Source organism: Opisthocomus hoazin, chromosome 21 (genome assembly GCF_030867145.1).
Source record: "Opisthocomus hoazin isolate bOpiHoa1 chromosome 21, bOpiHoa1.hap1, whole genome shotgun sequence".
Classification (NCBI taxonomy): Eukaryota; Metazoa; Chordata; class Aves; order Opisthocomiformes; family Opisthocomidae; genus Opisthocomus; species Opisthocomus hoazin.
The window spans coordinates 15893489-15919750 of NC_134434.1; the positions used below are offsets into that span (position 1 = coordinate 15893489).

At 47.2% G+C, this 26262-nt stretch overlaps 1 protein-coding gene across 12 annotated transcripts in view; it reads left to right on the forward strand.

Moving 5' to 3' along the window:
- TNRC6C (trinucleotide repeat containing adaptor 6C) overlaps positions 1-26262 on the forward strand; it is a 339037-nt gene that overhangs the window by 261484 nt on the left and 51291 nt on the right. For all 12 annotated transcript variants that reach the window (XM_075441217.1, XM_075441221.1, XM_075441219.1 and 9 more), the window contains one exon: positions 18494-18820. In XM_075441217.1, the coding sequence (XP_075297332.1) occupies positions 18494-18820 (327 nt within the window). The remainder of the gene's footprint in view (positions 1-18493; positions 18821-26262) is intronic.

The window sequence follows — 26262 nt, forward strand, 5'->3', positions numbered from 1 at the left end:
TTTTTTCTTAACATCATCTTAGGTGCAGTGAAATGATTGCAGAATCCCCATCAGATTTTGGTTTGCTTTCATTTAGGAAATTTTCGTGAGGAGTCTGAATAGGAGGAGGTGTGAAAACTGCTGGAAGTGCTTGCTTCCTGATTCTGAATAGTTTAAATCCTGTTTTTCCTTTGTGGCATTAATGCACGGTAGCACTGGAGACATTAAAAAATCCGTTCAGCTTAAAATGAATTAATGAAGAGTTTGCCTCAGACTCTGTGTTGAATCTGAAATGAAGAATTTGCTTCAGATTCTCCAGGCTTTGCTATCGGGTAGATGAGCTCTTAGTTCAGAACAAACGCCCAGTGGAGAGGCTGTCTTTGGGAAGCTCATTCCGAAAAACACTGTCTGCGTCTTAAACGTCGTGTTTAGATTTAAGAGGAAGCATCAAAAGAACTGAAATAGAAATTTGAAGTTCAGTGTATTTTCTTTCCGCTTTTTAGATCAGTATGTGGACTTAAGCAGTAGTTTGTTTTTTCTCTCAGGCATGGCTTTAATTTCAGTGGGCTTATCTGAGTGGGGGATCATTCTTTTTTTGGGGGGAGCTTCAAATTTTCCTCAGCCGCTCATTTCTGAAGGCAAAAGAGTGACATTTCCAGAGGACTGCTTGTCTGGCCAATGCTAGGAACTGCATCCAACACGACATGTAGAACCCCAAACATTTTTCCAGGTATAAAATCTGTGAAGTTTTGTAGGTACAATCTCCTAAAGTGGTAACGATATCCCTGTGGTTTTTGTATATTTTTAAGAACCTACTTGCTCAAAGCATGGATTCTTAAAATAGTTTTGTTAAATATAACTGAACACATCTTCAGTTAGCCCAGTAAGGATTCAGACTTTGAAATCTAAGGCCAGAATATTTCAGGTTTAGCTTTCGTTGGGTTGGCTACAGACACGGTTTCTCTGGGCGCTGCTACCTGCGAGCTGGAATCAATCCACGCCGCTGGGGAGGAGGGGAAGCTGGTCCATGCGGACCTCTCTGCTGGCACTGCTTCAGGTACCCGTGCTGACTGGTTTAAAATGATAACTCAGATATCTCTGCGTTATCTTTAGGACTGTAGTATAAACATACTCGTAAGCCCTTTGAGGTAGTATGTGAACTGGAAGGCTAATGCCAAAATTACAGAGGCCTTTTACTGGTCGCCCACAGAATTGTTACTGTTTTAGTCTTGCACATAAAATGTTCATTTGGTACCATAAATGTACGTGACAGTAGAGCCAAGGCTTTGTGTTTGCACAGGATTCTAGTCGATTTGACATGTATGCGTAGTCCCGTGATCTCCGCAGCACAGCCAGTGTCAGTGAAAATTAGACCCAGTATCTCACCAGCAGGCTTGTCATCTGCAGGCGGTCGACATCACGCTTTCGTAGGAGCACCTAAAAGGAGTTCAGTGACAATGCAGCCTGCCCCCCCTGCATCCACCCCCAAAACACACGTAAAACCGTGGGAGAAGCTGTATTTCTAGTTTCCAGAACAAAAATGTGTGCGTATGTACAGTGAGTGTGATGTGTCCAGGCTGTGTTAGCCCCAGTGCAGATCTGATCTGAACTGCTGTGTGTGCACGCTTTATGGGCCCGAGGCATCTGGTTCAGCCTGGAGAAGAGAAGGCTGAGAGGGGACCTTAGAAATGCCTCTAAATATCTGCAGGGTGGGGGTCAGGAGGACGGGGCCAGACTCTTTCCAGTGGTGCCCAGCGACAGGACAAGGGGCAACGGGCACAAACTGGAGCAGAGGAAGCTCCAGCTGAACCCGAGGAAGAACTTCTTCCCTCTGAGGGTGCCGGAGCCCTGGCCCAGGCTGCCCAGGGAGGCTGTGGAGTCTCCTTCTCTGGAGATATTCCAGCCCTGCCTGGCCGCGGTGCTGTGCAGCCTGCTCTGGGTGACCCTGCTTGGGCAGGGGGTTGGGCTGGGGGACCCACAGAGGTCCCTTCCAACCCCTGCCATGCTGGGATTCTGTGATCCCTCAAGGGTTGAGCTTCGACACGCTGCAGGCTGCCTGCACAGCTGGTAGGTCTGGTGCATCCTGGACATGTTGAGCACACTGTGCACGGGCTGAGATATTGGTCCATAAATGCAGGCTGGCAATTTCCAGCTGTTCCAGAAAAATAGCCAGGTCCTTACCTTCTTTCCAGCTCAAATTTCAAAGTGGAAAAAGAGGTTGTACTGACAGAGCGTGAATGCTGAGTGTTTCTGGTTGTCCTGGGTGGGACGCTAGCCCTGACCGTGCTCCGGGACACCCTGGAGCCTCCGGGAACCTCCACCACATGTGCGCAGACCGCGGGTGCAGCACGTACATTCTGGGTGGGATCTATACTCACCACAGCTGCACAGATTTCTGCAGAAGCAATCCAAGATAGGAATGGTGGATATGAGGTGTCTCTTTACAGGATTCAACCACTGGTTGAAACTGGAAGCGTTTACGCTCTGGTTTGCTCTCTTCAGGCCCCAGCTGGGGAGCTGCCGTCAGCATCTCTCCAAACCTCCGTGTGGGGCGAGCTGGGTCCTCCGGGCTCCGCGCCGATGCTGCTGCGAAAGGGCTGATGCTAACAGCAGTTGTTTGACACAGTGTAGGCATAAATCACCTCCTGAGGCACAGGTTTGTGTAGAACAGGATTTTTGCCTCTGCTTAATTAACAAAAACCGACGCGTTCATCTAGGAGATGGTGATCACATTGCCCTGCTTTCTGTGTTGGCTTGAACAAGTCTCAAGGCACTGAAACCTGTAGATGCATCCCTGTTCAAGGTGCAAATGAAACCTTAGGATCTTGTGTACAGTAAACCAGCTGACACTGAGCTTATCCTAATTAGCAATTACTTATGGATGTACTAATTACTGTCATTTTTCCTATTGTTGGTTTGTGTGAATGGTTTAACAATGAGTGGATTTCTACTGTAAAGAATATTTACTGTTCCGTCTGCGCCTGGAAGTGGCCTGTTGAATTAAGAAGAAAGGCTGTTGGCGGTGTGATGACTTAGTACCGTTTGTAAATTTGTTTTAAAAGAAAAATTCCTTTAAATATGAAAACTGTGTGTAAAACACTGTCTAATGAGATTAAATGCACATAGCTTAAAATAAAAGGATTCAGTTCCTGGTTCTATGCAGAGTTCTTATGGGAGTCTGTATGGAATTATTTGATGTTGTTGTATGCTTGGAGTTTCCCCCGGTGCTCGGGGTGATGATAGAGTGAGCATTGTGCAGTCTGCCTCTAAGCTGCTTCCCAGCCTCCCTGGCTCTTCTGCTGCGTAGTTACCGATGGGCTTGCATTGCCTGGGGCGACCCTGGGGAAGGGTTTGGAGGGCGAGAGCAGAGGTGGAGGGGGGAGCCGTGTAACGGGTCCCGTCTGTGAAATGGTTGAGTCCTTTGCTGTGTTACCAGGCTGTTGAGGTGAGGTGTTGGGAGACCCTTGTGTTCTGCTGCTGGGCTGGAACTTGGTGTGCGCTTGCCTGGTGGGTGTGCTCAAAGTCAGCCGGTGGAGTGTAGGTGTGCGAGTGCTCTGCGCAGGAGTGCGAGATGTGAATGCTCTAGTTGTGAGGAGGGCTGAGCTTGTTCTATAGGAAAGTCTTGTGTCAGAAACCTGAAAAAACTGCAGGCGTTTCAACTGAGCAACCCCTCGCCTCATGCAGAGCTGCCCTCTCACTTCATTGCAGAGTAGCAGTTTCTTGCACAAGCTCATTCGTCTCACCAATGACTCTTATTTCCCCGCTGTCCTGTTTAGGACTGTTGCTTCTTAATGTTATTAACATGAGTGGTTAGAAACTTCTAATAGCTTCTTAATTCTCCTTTTTTTTTAATAGGCTGGTTGGCTTTCTAGGGTCAGTTTATTGTCCTGCTCTGGAGGTGGGAATTGAGTTTACAGGAGTCTGAATTCAAAGTGAGGTGACTGTCCTGTGCAGCCTGCTCTGGGTGACCCTGCTTCGGCAGGGTTTGGGCTGGGTGACCCACAGAGGGCCCTGCCAACCCCTGCCATGCTGGGATTCTGTGACAGGTGATTAACACTGATGACGTGTCCAACAAAGGATGCCTGTGCTGAAATGTCAGAGGCTTCGGACAAATGTAGTCTAGACACCAGCTTCTAGCAAGATGTATTTATTGATCGATTTGTCCTTGCTTTACAGTGGGTGCATATTTGGACAAGTGTGCGTGTAGAGTGATGTACGTGATTAAAATCACATATTTGAGCTACATGAATTCATACATGCGGCTTCACCTGGCCTGTGAATTGGAGAACTATCGCTTGAAAGAAAGCAGATGAGTTGCTCAGTCTTGAAAGTTACCATCTGTTATCAGATCATGTCCCGAAGGAATGGAGCCATGATAATTTAACTGTTCCATTACCCAGAATCTTGATTTGTAGCTTGGACTTTTAAGTTTAAGACCTGATGTATAAGGTCCAAATTCTGTTCATCAGCTGGGCCGTGCTAAACCTGTGTGTGTGCACTCAGAGCCTTCCATAAACATGAGGGAGTTTGGCTTGCAGTGAACGAGCATCATATTTACTTTGGATTATCAATCTATTGTTGATGACAACCTATCAACCTAATTAGCTGTACCATTTTTAATGGCACAGATAATTAATTGTGAATTTAAAATTAAAATTATAATCAGTGCTAACATGGAGCAAAGCAGTGAGGAAAACATTAAAGCTGTTAAAGTACAAGTATTCTTCCCAAGACTGCGGCACATGAAACCGGCCTGAACAGTGTAGAATAGCACTGAAGAATTAAAAACACATGTTGAATCACACAAAACAGGTTTTGTATCTTTCTCTCAAACAAAAAATTTGACACTCTCTCTGCTGACAGATGTGAAAGAAAAAAATGCAGATGCTGTTCAAGGAAAGAAAACAAAATCTGGTATCTGAGCTCTGACGTATGCAAGGATCTATGGTTTTATGAGGAGCTTCTCCAGTTCTTAAGAGAAAAATTACAATTGTGAACATAGGGTTGTATCAGCAGAGTTGGGCTAAGACTGCTGCGCAGAAGTTCTGCAGCAGGGTGGGCTGTGATGGGCTTACGCAGAGAATGCAGACCTGTTTGTGGTGGGGGCATAAAATGTGATTTGGGATTGGTACAATTTGAAGTTAATGTTAATCAAGAACAAAACGGGGAGGGTCCAGACAAGAGGGGCTGATGAAGAAAGACAACGTCTTAAACTTCTTTAAAAACCTGCAGAAGGTGGAGAGAGTAGTGAGACTATCAACCTGAGAGAAAAAATGATTTCTTTGTCATGGATGAGGGAAGTGGAAGAACTGAGTAAGATGGGTTTGGAGCTCCATTTTATATGCAGGATTGTAGAAAATAATGCTAGAAAGGTTCTTGAGAGGTCATCTATTCCATCCTCATGCCCTGAGACAAGATCACCAAACCTGTATCACGTCTGCAGATAATCCTTAATCATCCTTGTTGTTAGAAATGTAAATCTTAATCTCCCTGGCTGCTGTTTAAACCCAGCAAGGCTTGTCTTATTCACTGTGGGCTGGAGCAAATGATTTCCTCCTCTTCCCTTGTATTTTTTTTCTTTTTTTGCTGTGTGTAGCCAGTGTCTTCTAGACTGAACTACTTCTTTGCCTTCTGTCTGCCGTGGTAGTTCATGTCTCCAGATTTCCATTTGCTTTGTGCTCTTTCCAGGTGGTCCAGGTCTTCCTTGAGGAGAGGTGGTCACCCGTGGGTGCAGACAGTGCTCTAGCGAAGGCTGTGAGATGCCAAGCTGAAGTAAAAGCCTTTGAGCCTCATAGCTGGTTATTTATGCTGTTCCAACACTTATCTTCTTATAATAGCCTGGTCTTTACTTCTCTTTGGTTTGTGATCTGTGAAGACATTGCATTTTTTTTTTTTTTCAGAACTGCAGTGGGGTGAGCTGATGGCTCTTCTGCATTTAATTCTTCCTGCCTAATAATGTGACTTTACTGAGCTGCAGTCGCTTTTTTCACGCCGCTCATTGCTGAGCTCTGATCCTGTTATGCAGCAATGTGATCACCCCCATCTTATTTCTCCCTCCCTTGCAGATTTATTAAGGATATTCTCTAGTCCATCATCCAGCTGTTAATGAAAATATTGAACAGCATAGGCTCAGATCAAGTCCACGTGCAATCTATTCTGAAACATAGTTCTGTTTTGACAGCAAACCATTGATTCTCCCGGAGAATATTTAACCAATTTTACATTTAACTCACATTTCCCCAGCTTGCGTATGACAATACTAAGTAAGAATTTCGTGTCAGAAACCATTACGAAGTTACGATGTATAGAGCGAGCTTTGGATGGTGGGACACAGACGGGAAATGTGAGAAAACGGGTGGAATTTGTCTGAACTGAAGCAGGCGGCTGGGTCTGAGTGGAGGGAGGAACGATGGAGTTGTCAGGGTGGGAGTTGGGGGTCGGCTGGATTTGTGGACATACTGCTCTAGAGTCAAAACAGAGCGAGGTAGGTGGTGAAGTCTTGAATGTTCCTCTGCTTCAGACCTTTGCATAAAGCCAACAGTTAAGAAGGTAACGCCTGTAATTAAATGAATTGGGAGGAAAAACGGGGGAAGATGAGAAGAAGATTCCGAGAGCTAACAAGGGACAGATTCAGGAAGGCATGGCTACCTGAGACGTTTCTGATAAAGCTGGGGCGTTAAGACCCTGGGTTCTAGCCAAGGAAATGCCATCAGGAGCCTGGGAAGCTCTTCCAGCTCAGTTCCCAGCGACAGAGGTGCTGCGGAGAGGGGCAGGGTGACGGGGGCGGGTGGGGGCAGCCGTGGGTGTGTGCAGGCAGCCGTGGGATGTGCGTGTGCTGCCAGGACCCGAGGACCCAGCGGTGAGAGGAGAAGGGCGAGAGACTGACTGGTGTGAGGGTGGGTCGGGAATTCTGCGGAAGGAACTGGGAATTACCTGAGAAGGCACAAGGACTGGCAGAAAGCAGGTCACAAACTGCTGTGGTGGCCATTTGGAGAGGGTTTTGTTTGCACGGCCTCCTAACGCGGGCAGGAAGGTGGAGGCCCTGACGTGGTGCAGATGTGGTCTGGTTTTCCGTCAGAAACTGAGGTGGTATCTGTTAAAATGTCGTCATTTAAATACTTAAATTCCTCCATTATTCCATGATTTGTGAAGCTATAATTTATTTAATTTTTCATGTTAATTCCTGTTGATTTTCCACAAAAGATCGCTGCCCTCTTTTCTTCGTTGGTATAGAATTTGTTGATGTTAACTTCAGCAAAAATATTGCAGACTTGGAGTTTTCAACACACTTCATCTAAAACTATGGAAAAATGCTCTAGTAAATATGTTTTCTGGGTGTCTTTTTGGCCTAGTTTCCTAGGGAAATGAGGCTTATGAGTTTGGGTTGTATTCCTGTTCTCGGTCTCCCCGTTTAGCTTTAGAAATTCCTGGCCGATGGTGACCAGATTTGGTAGGAGGTCCACAGAGGTTCCTGCCAATGTGCGGCTGGGTGCACGGCTGCCGTAGTGCCGTTACTTCCCTTTCCCACCTGTCTGCTGAGGTCTGGAGGAAAGTCTTTAATGTGAACTTGGTGGTTATCGATTTTGGTTAGTCTGCCAGCTGGCCTGGCAACCAGCGGGGAGCTTTGACCAAGCCACGGTACTGTTAACACCAGTGTCTGGTTGGGGAGACGATGTTTAGTACTTCAAAAACTGTGAAATGCAACCAAATGGAATACACTTTCCAGCTTACTTTAATATTTATATGGTTCTAGCAGATCCAGGAACAAATTGTAAAATAAAACCTTTAATTTCTAAGAGGTAGTATGGAAGTCTCACTCTTGGGAAGATGATTTGCGACCGGCTTGTCACTGTGGGCCCAGTAAGTTATTATGATTTCCTCATAAAATACCAGTTTCCCACAGATGGTTGTAAAATCTTTCTGGATGACATGTTTTCAAAGGTGGTTTCCCACCATCAAAATTGGGAACTAATTTTTGGCTGAACTACAGTCTGCTGAATAGATGAATGAATTTCAGCGTTTAATATACATCAGTTTATGGTGGGTAGTTACCTGCTGACTTCATGCACTGATCGTGTCTGAATACAGTTGTAGAATAAACTGTGCTCGTGTCTTGATGAAACTGCGAAATGTGTTCAGATGAGCAGGTCGGACTGGGAGCTGCAGAGTGGGATTTGAATTCATCCTAGCGTAGATACCTTCTGATGTGAAACCAGACCCCTGTATTTGTGGTTGGAGGGCTCCATCAGCCAGCTAACATGTTGATAAACAGGACTTTAGAGCTGCTCCAAAACAACCAAGAAAGCCCTCGCTGGTAGGTGCTTCCTGAATAAAAAGTCTGTCTTTTGTGGAATCAATCTTTAAAAACTGTTCTTCCTCCCGTTGTTGTAAAAAGACTTTTCAAATGTGATTTGGGTAGAAGCTGGTGCACTTCGAGATGGGTGAATGTGTACTCAGAGCTTTGATTTCTTTTTGCTTTCTGGAGTTGTAAGCTCTGGCTGTTCTGGTTAATTATGCAGCATATAATAATGCATTAAAATACTAGTTTTAGTCAGTTGCAGTTTAGGTAACATATAAGGAACCGCATTTATTAAGAACTAAAGCTGATTTCTGGAGGCATGAGGCTGAGACTGGCTATATGACCACACCATGTACCATCACTCCTCCTAAAGCAGAGAGGAGACGGGAGCAGGGATGCAGGATTAGGTAGTACGTCTTTTTGAGGAACTTCCTTGGCTGTCTCCTACCACTAAATTACACAAAATTGAGTTAATGAAGATGATCAAGGAATCCTGACAATTGATGTAGAGGTTTTCAGTGAACTTTGCAGCTTTCTGCTAATTCCTAGTCTGACTTGAAATTTCCTGGCAAAAAAAATTCAAGTTCTGTATCATAGAACAGTTTGGGTTGGAAGGGACCTTTCAAGGCCATCTAGCCCAAGCCTCCACCATGAGCAAGGACATCTTCAACTGGATCAGGTTGCTCGGAGCCCCATCCAACCCGACCATCAGTGTTTCCAGGGACAGGGCATCTCCCACCTCTCTGGCCAACCTGTGCCAGGGCCTCACCACCCTCAGTGTAAAAAATTTCTTCCTTATACCCAGTCTAAATCTCCCCTCTTTTAGTCTAAAGCCATCACCCCTTGTCCTGTCGCTACAGGCCCTGATAAAAACTCTGTCCCCATCTTTCTTGTAAGCCCCCTTTAAGTACTGAAAGGCCGCCACAGCCCTCTCTTCCCCAGGCTGCCCAGCCCCAGCTCTCCCAGCCTCTCCTCCCAGCAGAGGGGTTCCAGCCCTCGGATCATCGCTGGGGCCTCCTCTGGCCCCGCTCCCACAGCTCCAGCTCTGTCCTGTGCTGGGGGCTCCAGAGCTGGACGCAGGACTCCCGGGGGGTCTCAGCAGAGCGGGGCAGAGGGGCAGAATCCCCTCCCTCGCCCTGTGCCCACGCTGCTGGGGATGCAGCCCAGGGCACGGTTGGCCTCCGGGGCTGCCAGCGCACACTGCTGGGTTGTGCTGAGCTTCTGGTCAGCCAGCACCCCCAGGTCCTTCTTGGCAGGGCTGCTCTCACTCCATTCTCCTCCCAGCCTGGATCTGTGCTTGGGACTGCCCCGACCCATTCACAGGACCTTGTCCTTGGCCTTGTTGAACCTCATGAGGCTTGCACAGGTCCACTTCTCAAGCCTGCCCAGGTCCCTCTGGACGGCATCCCTTCCCTCCAGCGTGTCGACCGCACCACCCAGCTTGGTGTCACCCACAAACTTGCTGAGGGTGCACTCGATCCCGCTGCCCATGGCATTGATGAAGATATTAAACAGTACTGGTCCCAGTATGGACCCCTGAGGGACACCACTTGTCACTGATCTCCATCTGGACATTGAGCTGTTGACTACTACCCTCTGGATGCAACCATCCAAGCAAGTCCTCAGCCACCAAACAGTCCACCCATCAAATCCTCATCTCTCCAATTTAGGGGGACATCTTGTCCAGATAGATGACATCCGTAGCTCCTCCCTTGTCCACTGATGCTGTCACTCCATCACAGAAAGCCACTAGGCTGGTCAGGCAGGACTTACCTGTGGTGAAGCCATGCTGGCTGTCTCAAATCACCTCACTGTCCTCCATGTGCCTTAGCATAGCTGCTAGGAGGATCTGTTCCACGATCTTCCCAGGCCCAGGGGGAGGCTGACAGGCTGGTAGCTCACAGGGTCCTCCTTCCCACCCTTTTTAAAAATGGGCGCAGTGTTGGCCTTCCTCCAGTCACCAGGGGCTTCTCCTGACTGCTGTGACCTTTCAGATATCATGGAGAGTGTCTTGGCAACCACACCAGCCAATTCCCCCAGGACTTGGGGGTAAAGAAGGTCTTAGTTGGTAGAAGTGAGCGGAGTCTGCAGAGCCTGTCAGGAAAGGTGGGTTATGGTGAGAGGTTTAGAAGTGGGACCTTGAAAGGTGAAGGAGCGAGGCAGGAAATGTTGCGAAAGGCAGGAGGCACAGCGGCAACGTCTGGGAGGGGAAGCAGGAGAAGATGCTCGCTGGTCACTTAGGAGGTCACTCAGAGGGGGGAAATAAACCAGGCAAAGTCTTAATTTATTTACTCTTAGTATAAAATGAATGGTATGTTCAGGAATTAGTGCAAAATCGGAGTGTATCTTAAAATAGGTGATGTTAAAGTGCGAAGGCCGTAATAATGCATCTATTTTTACTTTTAACCCTGAATGTGGGCTTTGATGCCAGACTGCAGCTTCTGGTTACGTTTTTAAAGCCATGAAGAGTACTGCTGGAAACTCATGGGGGCATTTCTTTTGGCTTTAGACTGTTACTTTTCTGCAGTTTTTCTTCAGGAGAAGTTTGCGTGCTTGGGGGAGGAGAAGCTCCAGACAGAGAATTTTACCCGCTTCCGTGCAGCCGCGTTAGGTTCCCAGGCGGTCGTTCTCCGCGTGCCTTCGCTTTGGCCGGTAGATGTCGCTGTGGATAAAAAATACCGGCGCTTGGTAGACAAAGGAGGTAATTTGCTAAATGAAAATTCATCCTTTGAAAGTAGATTGGGGGCAACACTTTTTTCCTAAGGAAAGCCTTTCTTCAGCATATAAAAATGGATTTCTTGCTGATTAGGACATCTATTTTAGCCCACTACGATCCTGTGTTTTTTGGTTGTCTTCACGCGACTTGGGTAAGTTCGGGGCTTTCTGTCTGACTTCAGAGGGGGTGTCTGCGCGCGAGCGTGCTCCCGTGCAGCTTGATCCCCAACGCCTTGAGCGTTTGGGGGTGGCTTTCGCAAGCAGCGGTTGTGGCTGCGGCGTGTGTGTGCGCGGAATCGGACATGGAGGAAGTGGCTTCATTAAGGTTGATTTGGAGGGGGGAGCAAGACGAGAAAAAAAATTGCCCGTATGATTGGCTGGGAGAATGGCTGTGAATTATGGGATCCATCTGTTTCCTGTAATGAATTCATAAACCCATCAAACAATGACCTGAACGAATTGCTGAAGGAAAAAAATAATACGCTGGCATGATATGTTTAACGCAGTGAGGCATTGGCGTTGTATAATCACAAATTCTTCTCACATCCAGCACTTTGTAATGGAGCTGCTGTGTTTAATAGAAGCTGTAAATAAATCCTGTCACAGTAGCAGCCAAGAATGCATTTCTGGGTTTAACTGTTTCTCTGCTGGAATGTCTGGTCCTTGAAGGCTTTACAAATGCAAGTTTTATAGAGCTGGAGTGGGGGATTCTGAAATACAGAGAAATGTTAATGAGGTAAATGAAAGGAAAAAGCTGCCATAAATCAGTATTATGTGGCTTAACCAGTTTCTTTCATTTATGCATGTTCTTTCCTTATGTCATAGAAATGTACTTAAAAGCTATTGTTGTAATTGAAATCTGTTGGACTGATCCTATTCATTACATTAATAAAATCCACCTACAGTTGCTCTGAACACTTTTTTATGCAGTCGGGATTCCCGAGATTGTAATCATCAAAAAGCATATGGAGTAATTATTGGATTTGTTTGGGTAAAATGGGATTAAGAAGTTTAGATACCATTAAGTACTGATAATTATTACAAGCAAGCTCTTTGTTTAGTATATGTACAGCTCTCAGAATGTAAAACAAGCGGATACCCATCACAAACATCTTAAGAGCCAGCAATCGCAAGGCTTTTATTTCACGCCTTTAGTTGTATTTTTGCAAGAGGCTTTCTGCTTCAATGTTTTTGCTTTAGCTCTTTAATCATGTGCTAGTTACAAAGATCACTTTGTATTAAATCCTTTCCCCCATCTATTTTAAATTATATTTTTAGCATGAAGGCAAGTTTAGCCACGAAGGCTGGATTTTGATGCCTGGATTTCACCCAGCTGCCCACAGCAGGTCAGCCGGGCAGGCTGTCGCTTTCGGGTGCGAGGGCGGACAGGCTGCTCCCTCGGGGACGGCCGGGGGCCCCTGCAGACTGGCAGCCCTGGGGCTGGCGCCGCGTCCGGCGCCCGGAGCCTCGGCCACCGGCGCTCGCCGCTTCGCCTTCCCCGCCTGCCGTTTGCTGGAACGCGACGTCTTCGTGCAGGGTGTGCTCTGCCAGGGGTGGCCGTCGGCTCAAAATCCAGTTCTTTTTGAAGAATACAGTTGTGTTGTCCGTGTAACATATATTCTCCAAAGATTATTGCTGGATTTGGAGGCTAAATTCTAGCCTGATATGAAGCTGGAATGTGGGAATCAAGCCCATTCCTATGATGGAGTTCACTTTTTGCTTTATTTCCTGTCAGTGGTGAAATTAAGCGCTTGCTTTCCAGCCACCATGGTTGTACACACAGCAGTCTTGCAAAAGCTTCCATTTAACTCATCTTAAAGAGATTTTCGTATACACCCCCCCCCCCATGTTGATTAGAGAAAAAAACACTGTTATTAATATGCAGATTTTTTTTATTGTAAAGCACGAGTTAGATGTTTTGATTTTCTTTGGTTTTTTTTTCTCATCTGTGATTCAGATAGTTAGAGGGAAGCATTGTTTCTAACACTGAAATTGGGTTTCTGTGGCCACACCTTTGCGATGAAGCTGCTTTGTTAGTTTACAGCAAGGCAAGAATTGTTGTGTACTCGGTGGTTTGGGTTAGTGGATTTTTTTTTTTGCATGTGTAAGTGTGTGTGTATATATATATATATATATATGCATGTACACACGTACTTGGAAGTATCAGAAGCGATTTATATTTATGTATATATGAAGTACTGAGAATATAATGCTTTTTAAAAAGCAGCCTGCCTTGCTCTCTCAACTATGTTTCCAGTGAATTAGTATTCCTTAAGAAAACCTTGGGGCCAGACAAACAGCGACTCCGTTGGCACTGTGCCAGCTAGCGGTCTTAATTCTCTTGTATACTGACTAAATTCCGTGGAAGAATCATTTCTTGGTTTAAAAAAATAAGCGAATCAAAGCAGGTTCGAGTTTCTCACGTTGCCGTGCAGCTGTCCCTTCCAGCCTTGCTCCCAGCTGGGGCCTTGGAGTGCCCCAGTGCGCGATGGCCGCAGCCGCACTGGGCTGACTGGCCGGTGTGGGGTGCAGCGTGGGGACCCGTCCTCGCCCCCCGCTGCCATCGCTGCCGGGTGAGCCTCGGGTCTGCCTGGGCAGTCTGTGTCCCAGTTCGAGAAGCTTCCTGGCTGAAATGGGTTTGTTGGCTTTGGTGGGTCGGGCTGTGTCGGGAAGGCCATGGAGTCGTGTGGCCATGGGCAGATCACAGCGTCGTCCTGTGCCGACATCTGGGTGCCTGAAACGTCAGTGGTTGTGAAGGCTTACGTCTTTGTAGTAGCAGTAGTAGTAGGTAAATGCTTACATAGGTAAATGCTTACATCTTTGTAGTAGCAGTAGTAGGTAAATGCTTACATCTTTGTAGTAGCAGTAGTAGGTAAATGCTTACATTTTTGTAGTAGCAGTAGTAGTAGGTAAATGCTTACATCTTTGTAGTAGCAGTAGTAGGTAGATGCTTACATCTTTGTAGTAGTAGTAAGAGTGGTACTAGTAATAATAATACCCCCAGATCTCTAATTTCGCCATTGCTGCTCTCCATCTACCAAATGAAATGGAAATCCACACTTTGCTCAGCACCATGAAAAGTGACACAATTTTAACCGGCCTTTCGGTTTGTTGGGGCAAGCAGAACCAAGCAGGAGCAGGCTTCTGCTGCGGGTGCGGCGTGGAGGACGGGCGCGGAGACCGGCGCCTGCGCCAGCCCAGGGTGCTGCAGCCCCCCGAGAGCGGGGAGACGGCTGCTGGCGGCGAGGGACAGCCCAGCCCGTTTCACGGGTTGGACCTGCAGGGTTTGTGAAGCGCAGGTGCGATGGTGAAGCCAACAGGACGTTAAAGAAAGACCCGTTAAAACTAAGAAATATTTTGTATCGTGTCGGTGACAGATTTATTTATATTGTGGACACAAAATAGTTTTCACATACATATTTAATGTGCAAATTTGATATTTGAAGTGAATTATTCCGCATTTCGTGACATTTTTCATCTGCTTTTTTAATTGTCAGAGTTAGGATAAACTGTTCGTTTCCAAAACAGGTGGTATATTTTGAAAAGGCGAAAAGAAGGTTTTATTCTCTGCTCTTCAGATGTTGCTGGTACTTTTACATTTTTGTATATTCAAACTTCCTTTTTTGTTATAGAAATAAACATAGGAGAAATATTTTAGGCTTCCAAAACAGAAGTCTTGGAGAAGCGAAGTGCTGATGGGTGCTGTCAAGCCTGGCATATCTGTGCTTGTCCAAGTCCCTGCTCGCTTTGAAGCCCCTCGTCGCTGCCGTGGTGCCCGTTCGCTGCTGCTGCGGGCGCTGGCCAGGCCGTCAGCTCTGGCAGAGCCTGGAGAGAGGCCGAGCGCTGGTTTTACAGCACCTACACCGTGGGGTGAGGGGCGTTTTTGTGCGTTGGATGTTCTGGTGAGGAGCTGGAGGAATACTCGGTTCTGTGCAGCTGGGAAGCCCACGGGGTTTCCCGTCCAGCGGAGGGCTACGAGGATGAGGAGGGGACTGGAGCATCTCTGCTACGAGGAGAGGCCGAGGGAGCTGGGCTTGTTCAGCCTGGAGAAGAGAAGGCTGCGAGGGGACCTTAGAAATGCCTCTAAATATCTGCAGGGTGGGGGTCAGGAGGACGGGGCCAGGCTCTTTCCAGGGGTGCCCAGCGACAGGACAAGGGGCAACGGGCACAAACTGAAGCAGAGGAAGCTCCAGCTGAACCCGAGGAAGAACTTCTTCCCTCTGAGGGTGCCGGAGCCCTGGCCCAGGCTGCCCAGGGAGGCTGTGGAGTCTCCTTCTCTGGAGATATTCCAGCCCCACCTGGACACGGTGCTGTGCAGCCTGCTCTGGGTGACCCTGCTTGGGCAGGGGGTTGGGCTGGGTGACCCACAGAGGGCCCTGCCAACCCCAAACATTCTGGGATTCTTCTGGGCGGCGGAGCGGCTCTGGTGGACGCTGCCAGGTGAGCTGAACAAGGAGGTGCGGTTCCCTGGCCGGTGCCGTGCGGCTGTGCTCGTGGTACCCGCGCCCCGCGGCCGTGCCCAGCGAGACCCACGCGGCTGAGCGCTCCGGGCCGGCTGCGCCAGGTTCCCCACTGCAGAGCCGGCCGGGTCTGGGCTGCTTGTTCCTGGCGGGGCTGGTGTGGGGCGTCTCGACTGTGTGCCGGGAGCGCAGGCGCGGAAGGCTGGGGTGTCCCGAAACGCTGGCTGGGAAGGTTTGGGTAACGACCAGGAGAAAACAAGAGCGAGTGCTGAGTGACCTGGTGGGCCAGGTCTTCTAACTAGTTATTTTGGGGAATCATTAGAAGCCTGAAAACTTATGGTTTTGTGGCTGTGGGCAGAGTGATTTGATGTTAAAATCAGCAATCCCACAGCGAAAACTGAGAAGGCGCTGAACTGCCACGGCGGTGGGTGCTGTGGGCAGGCGCCGTCGCGTCCCGTGCGGTGTTCGAGCCCGCCGCGCGGTAGCGAATTGCCGCGTCCCCGCTCTCATCCCCCCCTCTGGTTTTACACCGCGCAGGGGACTGGGGACAGTCAGGAGTAAAAGGGGCAGATACTGTCACGGGCAGTGATTTTGCCTCAGTGGTGAATAACCAGGATTCATCCTTATTTTTTAAACTTAATGCTGTTTTAGTTCCCGTAGCGTTTATAGGACGTTGTATTTTGTCCTGGTAGTAAAGAAGAGGCTAGAACTATGGAAAAGGAACAGCTGAGACGCTGTTTAATATGTTTAAAGGTTTTAGACATAAAAAATTACAGGAAAGCTTGTGTTACTCTTGTGCGGAAATACTGTACGAATGTTGTACAAACAACCGTATAAATTTTTTTCTCTGCAATGTGAAATTTAGTCGCAAATTTGTGTCTTCAGCCTGTGCTATAGAGCGGTCAGTCTGTTTGTTAGATCAGAGAGGAGAGAAGAGAGGTTGAGGCGTTGGTTCTGCCCTGGTGTGAGCTGGTTGGGTGCCTGTGACGGGTGCACTCTGCAAGGACTGGGGAGTTCCTGCCTGTCTGTGAAGGACAGAAGCTTATTCTGCGTTAAACGTCGTGCTGACGTGGATCAAAATAACGTCCATGCTCCGCACGTTGGAGTCCATGCTGCAGCGGAAGGCGAGTGCTTCTTACTACAGGTCAGGAAGGTTTCCTGGAGTCGCCTGGGATGCGTGGAGGAAGGCTGGCGTGTCCCTGCGCCGGTGGCCGTGGCGTGTCCCTGCGCCGGTGGCCGTGGCGTGTCCCTGTGCTCAGTGCCGTGCTGTGTCCCTGCGCCGGTGGCCGTGGCGTGTCCCTGCGCCGATGGCCGTGGCGTGTCCCTGCGCCGGTGGCCGTGGCGTGTCCCTGTGCTCAGTGCCGTGCTGTGTCCCTGCGCCGGTGGCCGTGGCGTGTCCCTGCGCCGGTGGCCGTGGCGTGTCCCTGTGCTCAGTGCCGTGCCGTGTCCCTGCGCCGGTGGCCGTGCTGTGTCCCTGCACCGGTTGCCGTGGCGTGTCCCTGCGCTGGTGGCCGTGCCGTGTCCCTGTGCTCAGCGCCGTGCCGTGTCCCTGTGCTGGTGGCCGTGCCGTGTCCCTGCGCCGGTGGCCGTGCCGTGTCCCTGCGCTCAGCGCTGGCCGGGCTGGCTTTGCCGCGGAGCTGAGGGTGCCGTGTGCTTCCTCGAGCCGTGCAGTTCAGGGTCGGTTTGGCAACGAGCAGTGCTGCGCAGAGGAACGGTGGCTGTGGGGCTTTGCGGAGTGCAGCAGTGATTCTTGTGTTCTTCTGTGGGGTACGAAGACTTCGTGGTGTTGTGAGACACGGGATTAAAAAATATCCCCCCCCCATAGACTTCTTATGGCAAAAGAGTTGTGTAAGTCGTCCTTTCTTTCCAATGGAAGGAACTAATTATGATCAGAGTTTAATCGTAATTTTGAAAACATAAGCCCCATATGTCCTTAAAAAATTATTTATTGAAAAAATTGCCTACAAGCGTAATTCTTTTTTAAAATCCCGATACCTAGAACATATTTGGGCATCATTGTAGGTGGAAAGTAGTTGCACATGCGTCTTCAGACTGAGTAAAGCAGGAGTAACCCGAATTAAGCTTTACTGGAAAAATTTTCTTACAGCTTTTTGTTATCTGGAAACTTTTCCCTCCTTCCCTCCCTTTCAGTTGAATTATTTTTCTGAAATTCAGATTTCACAGCATGCTACTTTGTGTGTCCTCTTCCAGTTAAAAAAGAAATTATTTACTCTGTGCCACTATTTTGTATTCAGTAATCAATTTTTCCACATACTATTGGAGCAAGGCAACAATTATTTCTAGGCATCCTTTTTTTTTTTATTGGGCTTTTATTTACTGTTTTGGGATAAGTGTTCTTAGACATCTTGTTTTGACAACAATCCGAGGTGTCTTAGAAATGCTGTAAGTGAAAACATCGAAGAAGTTTTTTTACTTGCTCTGTTGTAGGCTGACTAGGAAATCCGTGTTTTTCTTCTTAGTCTGGTACTTTCCTAAATCATATTTGGGATGAACACCCAACCCATGCGTGGCCATAGGCGTGTGTGCGTGTCAGCGTGCGCTCGGCTGTGCGTACAGGTTGCTCCCCCCGCTCACCCGCCGCTGGTGGTGACGAGCTTCGCTGCTGGGTGCTGCTGCCTGCGAAGCGGCAAGCGGGGAGATGAGCCCGGGGGAGTGGGGTTGCACGGTTAAAAAAAGCCCTGGAGGCTCGCACAGAGTAGCTGTAAAGCCCTGATCAGCTGTGTCCTGGTACAGAAATGTTTACAGCCGTACAAAATCAGGTTTTTTTTTAGATGTAGATTTCAAAATTGTTATATAAAATGTTTTGGGAGGTGACGTTCGTAGTAAACTAGCCCTGAGTAAGGGTCGTAACACTCTTCTATTTAGGAGATACTTTGCGTATTTTATAGTCCGTGTTTTGCCACCTGTTGTTTGGGAGACTGAAAAACGTTATCCGTTTGCTCAGTGACAGACGAAGAACACCCAACGCACAGCTTTTCTGGTATTAAAGCAATGTTTGTTTTTGTGTTTTCTTACGCAGTGCCAGAACCTATTAAGACCAGTTTAAGCCAGCCCCAACCTGCCGGTACCGGTACCAGTACTTCCACCAGCACTATTCCCAGCGGCAGCAATGGCAAGCGCGCGCCTGCCAACGGGCAGCAGCCCGCTGCGTCCCGCTACCTGCCCCGCGAGGTGCCGCCGCGCTTCCGCCAGCAAGAACAGAAGCAGCTCCTAAAGCGGGGCCAGCCGCTGCCTGCTGGGGCTCTGGCCGGCGCCAGCCCGGCCCCGGGGACGGGGCCCGCGGGGGCGAGTCCCCCTCCGCAGCAGGGCCCGGGGGGACAGCAGCATCCCAGCAAGACCCAGACAGGTAAGAGGCGAAAGCCCGGGGGTATCGGCTGCCTCGTCATGGAGTCGTGCCCTCCGCTGTCAGCGCGGGTGTTGTAAAAACTTCAGGAATGTTCGGAATCGTCTTGAAATGGCAGGATTTAACATCACGTGTATGCTGTTGCTCTCTTTCTTACAGAATATACGATGTCATTTCTAGGATCCAGTTCTAAAACGTCTCCTTATTTACTGCGATGCTCAGACCTGTGGAGTCTTTTCCATTTTTTTATTGTTTCTTTGAGAGCTACAGTGGCTATGATCTTCAGGACATTCAGATACCTCTTTACTGCTCATTCTTACAGATTAATTTGGGTGTTTCCAAGGTTCTGACTATCGTTTTGGCAATTTTAGTGTTCTTTAAAAAGAGCTTTGCATGTAACTATATGCAAATCAAAAATGGGAACTTTGCTTATCCTGTGTTGTGACACTTCTATGCCTTACTTGCTTAAGTTCTCTAATTGCTATTTTCAGGTTAGGATAATAGTATTTTGGGAAAAGCAGTTCGATATCTTAGGCCTTGCTACCACTTCATTCCGTCCTTTGCAGACAGACACACCGAGCTGCTTCTGGCTATTGCAGATAGCGTGTTGAGGAGTAAGTCTCTTAGCTACCTTTTTTTCCCTGAAGCTGCTGGTAAGAAAATAAGCAGCAGCTCTCTTCTTATTTGCCCATCCCTGCTAGAGATAGCGTAACTTTCACTTTTTCAGTGGAGATGGGCTTAGTCAGTAACTGGTATAAATCACTTTTTTCATCACTCCTGTATAGGTGTGTCGTGTTAGGCAGAGCAGGGGTTGTTCTAAGTACAGTTACCTGTGGCTTAGAAAAAGTTGTTTGGACTGCGTCACGAGGGGGTTCCCGATACCCTGACCGTTAGTAATTCCGGCGTGACCTCAAGTGTTGCTCGTTGTCACTTGTTAATGCTGTCGGACGTCACAAAACTTGGATCTGAACTGTCTGCAGTGTTTGCCTTTGGGCATTAGTGAGTCTTTCACTATTTTTGCTGTACTTGCTGTTGTGATACTGAACTCCAGCAGAGAAGATTATCTGGTGTTGTCCTTAGAAGTTTTAGTTAGATGAGAAAATCATCTCTCTCAGAAATTATAGCTTTTATGGTTATCTAGATGCACGTGAAAATATTACTCAGCTACTCCCCAGAAACACAAGTCCGAAAAGGTAAAATAAAGCAATGGTTCATTTACTTAAAGTGACGTTTTTTTAGCGAGGGGAAGAGGTTCTGCTTCTGTACTCCGGCGTATTCGGCTGTAGTGGGGTGGAAAGCGGTGAGTTCCACCAGGCAGAGCGGCATTCTCATCTTTGCAAATCCCAGTTCGGCAGGGCTGGGGGCTGGCATTTATGGCTGCTTGATTTGGAGATGTTTGTTAACTGTCAGATTAATGTTCTGTGTTAGATATAGATGAAAATATATAAATGTGTGTGTGTATCTATTTAGATGCTTATTATTTTATTTTTGGAAATCTTATTAATTATTGATATGGTAGAAACAGAGTTAGCAGCTCAAGTGGCTCAGGCTGGCTGAGGGTCAGTATTAGACTGCTTCCAAGCATCGTTACAGACTTATCTGAAACGGCTTTGTTTGATCTTTAAGAAACATACTGTAAATCATGAAACAAAGTCCACCATAAATCATAACATAATCCATAAAATAACTTTGCTTTTAAGAGTATAGTACTAGCTGTCTGACTTCAGTCTTGCCAGATGCATTTGTGCCTTGAGGGTTTTAGGCTTTGACTAATTCCTGTTTCAACTTGCTGTATGAAATAAGCGCTTGTTCCTGTAGTTTGTCAGCCTGGGAACTATCAGCAGCAGATGGTTTACACTGTTGAATTAGTTTCTTTACTCTTTTGCTGCTTTTCTGTCACTGTTGGAAAAACTCAGAATGCAGTAAAAGCTAGTAGAAAGCACAGGAGGAGGAGTACAGCAGCTTTTCCACTTCATATTATATTCCATATTGCACAAAACAAGTTAACCCGTATCAAATTCGTAGCAAAAGTATTACTTGAAAGCAATTAGTGCACAGAGTCAAAATTGTTAGGTGGTGGCTTACTAGCCTGCACCAGGACAGGCTGGGGCTGACCTGCTGGAGAGCAGCTCTGTGGAGAGGGACTGGGAGTGCTGGGGGACGACAGGGTGACCATGAGCCAGCAGCGTGCCCTGGGTGCCAAGAAGGCCAATGGGATCCTGGGGTGCATGAGGAGGAGTGTGGGCAGCAGGGCGAGGGAGGTTCTCCTCCCCCTCTGCTCTGCCCTGGGGAGGCCCCATCTGCAGTGCTGTGTCCAGTGCTGGGCTCCCCAGTTCAAGAAAGATGAGGAGCTACTGGAGAGAGTCCAGCGGAGGGCTACAAGGATGAGGAGGGGACTGGAGCATCTCTGCTACGAGGAGAGGCTGAGGGAGCTGGGCTTGTTCAGCCTGGAGAAGAGAAGGCTGAGAGGGGACCTTAGAAATGCCTCTAAATATCTGCAGGGTGGGGGTCAGGAGGACAGGGCCAGGCTCTTTCCAGTGGTGCCCAGCGACAGGACAAGGGGCAACGGGCACAAACTGGAGCAGAGGAAGCTCCAGCTGAAGATGAGGAAGAACTTCTTCCCTCTGAGGGTGCCGGAGCCCTGGCCCAGGCTGCCCAGAGGGGCTGTGGAGTCTCCTCTGGAGATATTCAAGACCCACCTGGCCGCGGTGCTGTGCAGCCTGCTCTGGGTGACCCTGCTTGGGCAGGGGGCTGGGCTGGGTGACCCACAGAGGGCCCTTCCAGCCCCGACCATTCTGTGGTTCTATCTAAAGTCAGAACAAAAGATTTCAAAGGCACCTGGAGATCTGCGCACAGCTCTTGGAGCAGGGAAGGGAATCTCTGACAAGCTGAACGCTTGGCTACTTTTTTGTCTGTTGACAGCAAGAGATGGTGTTTTGAGACTTAAATAGTTACGTCTTCCTTGTAGAAAGAACTTGCTGAATACTCCAACTCATTTATTTCTCTTTCCAGCAGGTGGAGCATCAGTTCATTTACTAACTACAGACACTTAGAGAACAAAAACACCTCTAGCAGGCTCAGTTTGTAACGACCATAGCTGCGTGCCGGGCTGCTTTGTGAGGCTGAGAGGCGTGTAGCGTATCTCGCTCCTGAGAGACCTCTGGAGCCATGAAGTACGCATATGGACAGTCTTACCCGGTCTCTCATACTGGCTTCGTCTTCACCTTGAATGAGCATAAAGACCAAAGAAGTAAGAAAGAGTATCCAGGGAAGGCCAAAATCTTACCGTCATAGCTGTTAGGATCTGAGTAACTATTAGCTTTAGAAAAGAGTTTGGGATTCTGTATCCTGAAGACCTCCAGCACTGAAGTTATGAATTCTCCATGAAATTTAATTCAAAATGGGTCATATTTTTGTGAATATGAAAATGAAGAATTTTAAACGTGGATTCTGACTGAGCAATACATTGTCAGCAGGAAGTTTTCGCCTTTCTCCTCTTATCATCGATAGGAACTGTATTCCTTCAAATGTCTGTCTCTGGTTCCCTGGGTATTTCACTTACTGAAGAGTTTTTGCAAGTAGAAGTTCTCTGGGGAAGTGAAGGGAAGGAACAAAACAATCAAAGTTGTCCGGAAGACTCAATGTAGGTACCTGATCCCCATATAAATTGGAATGTTGTCTGTCTGACCAGCACCTGCATGGTAGAAGAGCAGTCACTTCATGGACTTTATTAGGTGTCTTCAAAGTCTGGAGGCAGTCAATAATACATCGGTGCTTAGGGCTTTCTCGCTCTCTGGTGGCCTCATGCTTACCCAGAGCTTGGTAGGCCTGTGCTGGATTCTGCCCAAGCAAGTCTCACATGTGGCTTTTTTACACTCCTGATGAACAACAGTAACTTTCTTCTGATGGATGACCTGATGTTAATCAAAGAGCCAGGATCGTTGTAAGCTGGCAGCTTGTATGCAGAAGATGCTTAATGTGAATGCCTGTCTGTAGCTTGGCTTTTTATGGGGTCATACTCCTTCATAGGTAGCTTGAAATTACGCAACCACATTCCTTCCAGGCTCTATTTAGAACTACCCGGGTACAAGGCAGGCTGTTAGGGAGGCACTGCCAGCCTCTTCACTGTGAAAATCCCACGGTTTTATCTTCTTCAGTCTCTTATCAGCAGCCTCTGTTTTCCTCTGCCTTGGCCTAGCCAAGACACTTACTAGAACTCGAACTGCAACGTCATGAATTAAGAAGGATGTTCTGCCAGTGCAAGGAAAGTGGGAGTTAATGACCACGAATATACTCTTTGTCAGGTTTATCATCTGGAAATAGCGGTGAAGTGGATGAGAGTAGTGATTTTTTGTTTCTCTCTTAAGGTAATCTCTAAACCATTAACTAGACAAACTGTTAAGAGAAGAAACTAAAACATTTCAAATTGCATTGAGTGTTTTAGAAATCTTATCCCTTGAAAAGTCTTTTATTCGTTGTTAACTATTATGGAACTACTTTCTGTAGCACTGTAGAGCATGTTCTGTAGAACAGTTATTTGCCTGGACTTTCATCCTGAGCTACAAAGCTTGTTCCTGCCGTGCCCCCTCTGTAAGCCTTTTCAGGATTCTACTGAAGGGAAGCTGTACCTGCAATCTAAAGGCAGTGTTCTCATACCTAGTCTAGTTTGTTACTTTTACTTAAAGATGAAGCTTTTTAGCTCCTCCCTCCCCACTTTGTCAATTAATTTCAATAAATGTGGTGAATAGTTAACTTCCTTCATTAAAATGCAAGGCGTTAATGGGATGATCCTTTTGCCATGTGATCTAAAAGAATTAAGGTAATTTCTGGGAACTACCATGGGAGATAAAAACATAACAAGTAATACATCCTCCTTTGTTTCTCTACAAATGATGAAGTTTGTATAGGAGTCTCCAGGCAATGACTGTGTGTTTGATGATCATAAGAACAAAGATCAAAAGAAGTAATCAGTTTTTCTGAAGACGCCTTTCGCTTTTCTGCAGTTCAGCAATGTGGAACCAACATCCATCAGCTCAAAGAAATGTACCATGTCCTGCAGGAGTCGTGGTGAAACTTTGCGCTGCTTTGGTACTGGCAAGTTGAGTGTTCTGTGGAAGGGATCCGTAACATACGTTTTCGAAGTCTGGGAAGAAGTGAAAGCAAGTAATTCATGCAGGAGTCAAAATGAGAAAACAGGCAAGCGTTGTGGGAGCTGAAGAGTTACGCTTTTAATTTGTTGTAGCTGTTGTTCTGTGGGAAGTGAGAATTTGACAGCAGTAAGAGATTTATTTTGCTGCTGTGGGCTGATGCCAGATTTTGTGCTGAACTTTTCTGTGGAGCTGGAAGTTTTCTTTCGTGTTTAGAGATTTCTTTAGCTGCAGTTTGCATATTCGTGCTAGTGGCGTGGTATATGCGTGTTGCGGTGCTGTGGGCAGTTGTGGTTGCTGAGTGCTGTTGTGTGGCCAGTTAACTCTTATAAATTGCTTATTAACTTTGTTTTTGGTAAATTTTTTAGGAAGCAAGACTAAAACTGCTTACTGTTAAAATCACTCGTTTCAAACATCCAGCCCTTTACCTGTGGGTTACTTTACTTCTAATAGAGCGATTTGTTATGGTTGTGAAGTCAAATTTGGAGGAAAGTTTCAGGGAGAGATAATATCGTAGAATCACAGAGTGGTTGGGAGGGACCTCACCGACTGTCCAGGTCCCACCCCCCTGCCGTGGGCAGGGACCCCTTCCACCAGCCCAGGGTGCTCCCAGCACAGCGCAGCAGGAACCGCAGCTAGGCTTTGCCGTGCAGTTGTTGCATCAGATCTAGCAAGGTGGTAGCGGCCGTCAAGCTAAACGCGTGCTTGAACAGGTGCCCAGTTTAGCTGATGGCTGTAGGTAAGGCATGTGTATGCAGAAGTAGTTCTGTAGCACATGAATAAAGTCTCATCATAAAAGTCTGAAATAAGATTTAGCTCGATTTCCTGGAGGCATGGCAAACAGACTGATTTTTAATGAATGCAGCACGTGTGAAAACTGCCTTTATGGAAATGATTTGCTGAACTGTATCTCTTTGGGCTCATATTCGGTAATTCCACTAACAGAATATCTTGGTTGGCAAAACATTACTGTGCTCTTGCTTTTAATTGGAAAATTACAAAATTAAAACCAGCAACTTTAGAAATTGATTTATTCTGGATGTTCTGTAAGCGTTGTTTTTCATATGTAATAGTTAAAACACTAAACACTATCCAGTGGAATCAGGGGTTAGACAGTCTATTTATTCATCTTGTTTGCACACTTTCTATGTATATCATTTCAGACTTTATAGAGCAAATACACTTTTTTTAAACCAATGTGCTACATACTAATACCTGGAAGGTGGGGTTTGTTGTATCGCGGCTGTTGATCTAGGAGCTAGCATGGTGATGTTTCTTTGTAAACACCAGAATTGCCCATTTCCACTACTTCTGTGGGAAGCAGCTGTGTACAGCAAACACACGGTGCTTATCTGCAATAAAACGCCAAGCAGCTTTCGGTTTTTACGTCGCTTGGCCAGGTGTTGGCCATAATTTGCAGAGCAGTTCACCGTGCAGCGCATCGCTATACACAAGCTTTCCTCAGTGTGGCTGGGTAAAAGTTTTCCTGCTACTGGGATGACATTTGATGTTATGCCATTCGTTTAAAAAATATGGAAATTACCAGCATTTGTTTTGATTACATCTTTTGCCAGTAGTCTCATGGAAGTAGGGTTGTACAGGGATGCTCAGGTAGCACCAGAGTTGCAGGAGTGGTGATTACATTTCTCTCTCTTGTTTTTTCCCTCTGGGCTTTCTTTAGGATTTGGTAGTGCTTGTTGTCTGGTACACGGCCCTGGAAACCAGGCAGTATTACCAGAGGTCACTAGTGACAGGTAGGTGTTTAGACAAAAGGAAGGGGGAAAAAAAAATAGTAATAATTGTGCAGGGACAAAAATGTAGCAGTTAGCATGGAGATGGGGTCTGGCCAGCAGGAGGGACTGCCTAGACGCGCTCCTGAGTGATGAACACCTTCTGAAATGCAGTAATGGGGAAGTCTGCGAGAAGGGAGGCTCAGCCACGAAAGGGTTTTGTCTCCCATGGAATTTTAAAAAATTCCATCTAAAGCTTTGAATATAGATAGAGAAGTTGCAAGCTCTGTGTAGCACAAATACAGGCATTATGAATGAAAAATGATGGTAAAAACTCATCAGTAAACTAATCTTTGGAATGAATTTTTCTGTATTGTGTATGTTATCTGACATCAGGCAGCAGAGCGTGAAAAATAAATCCGCTGCTTCAAATCTCTTTGACAGTGATTAGAATTTTTCACCAGGAGAAGGAAAAATAGAAATCTGTAGAAGGATAAAGCAGTGAGATGCCTTTGTAGTTTTGCTGCCCTCGCTTTCAGAGAGGGGGCTGTGCGCAAGCGTCCCGACT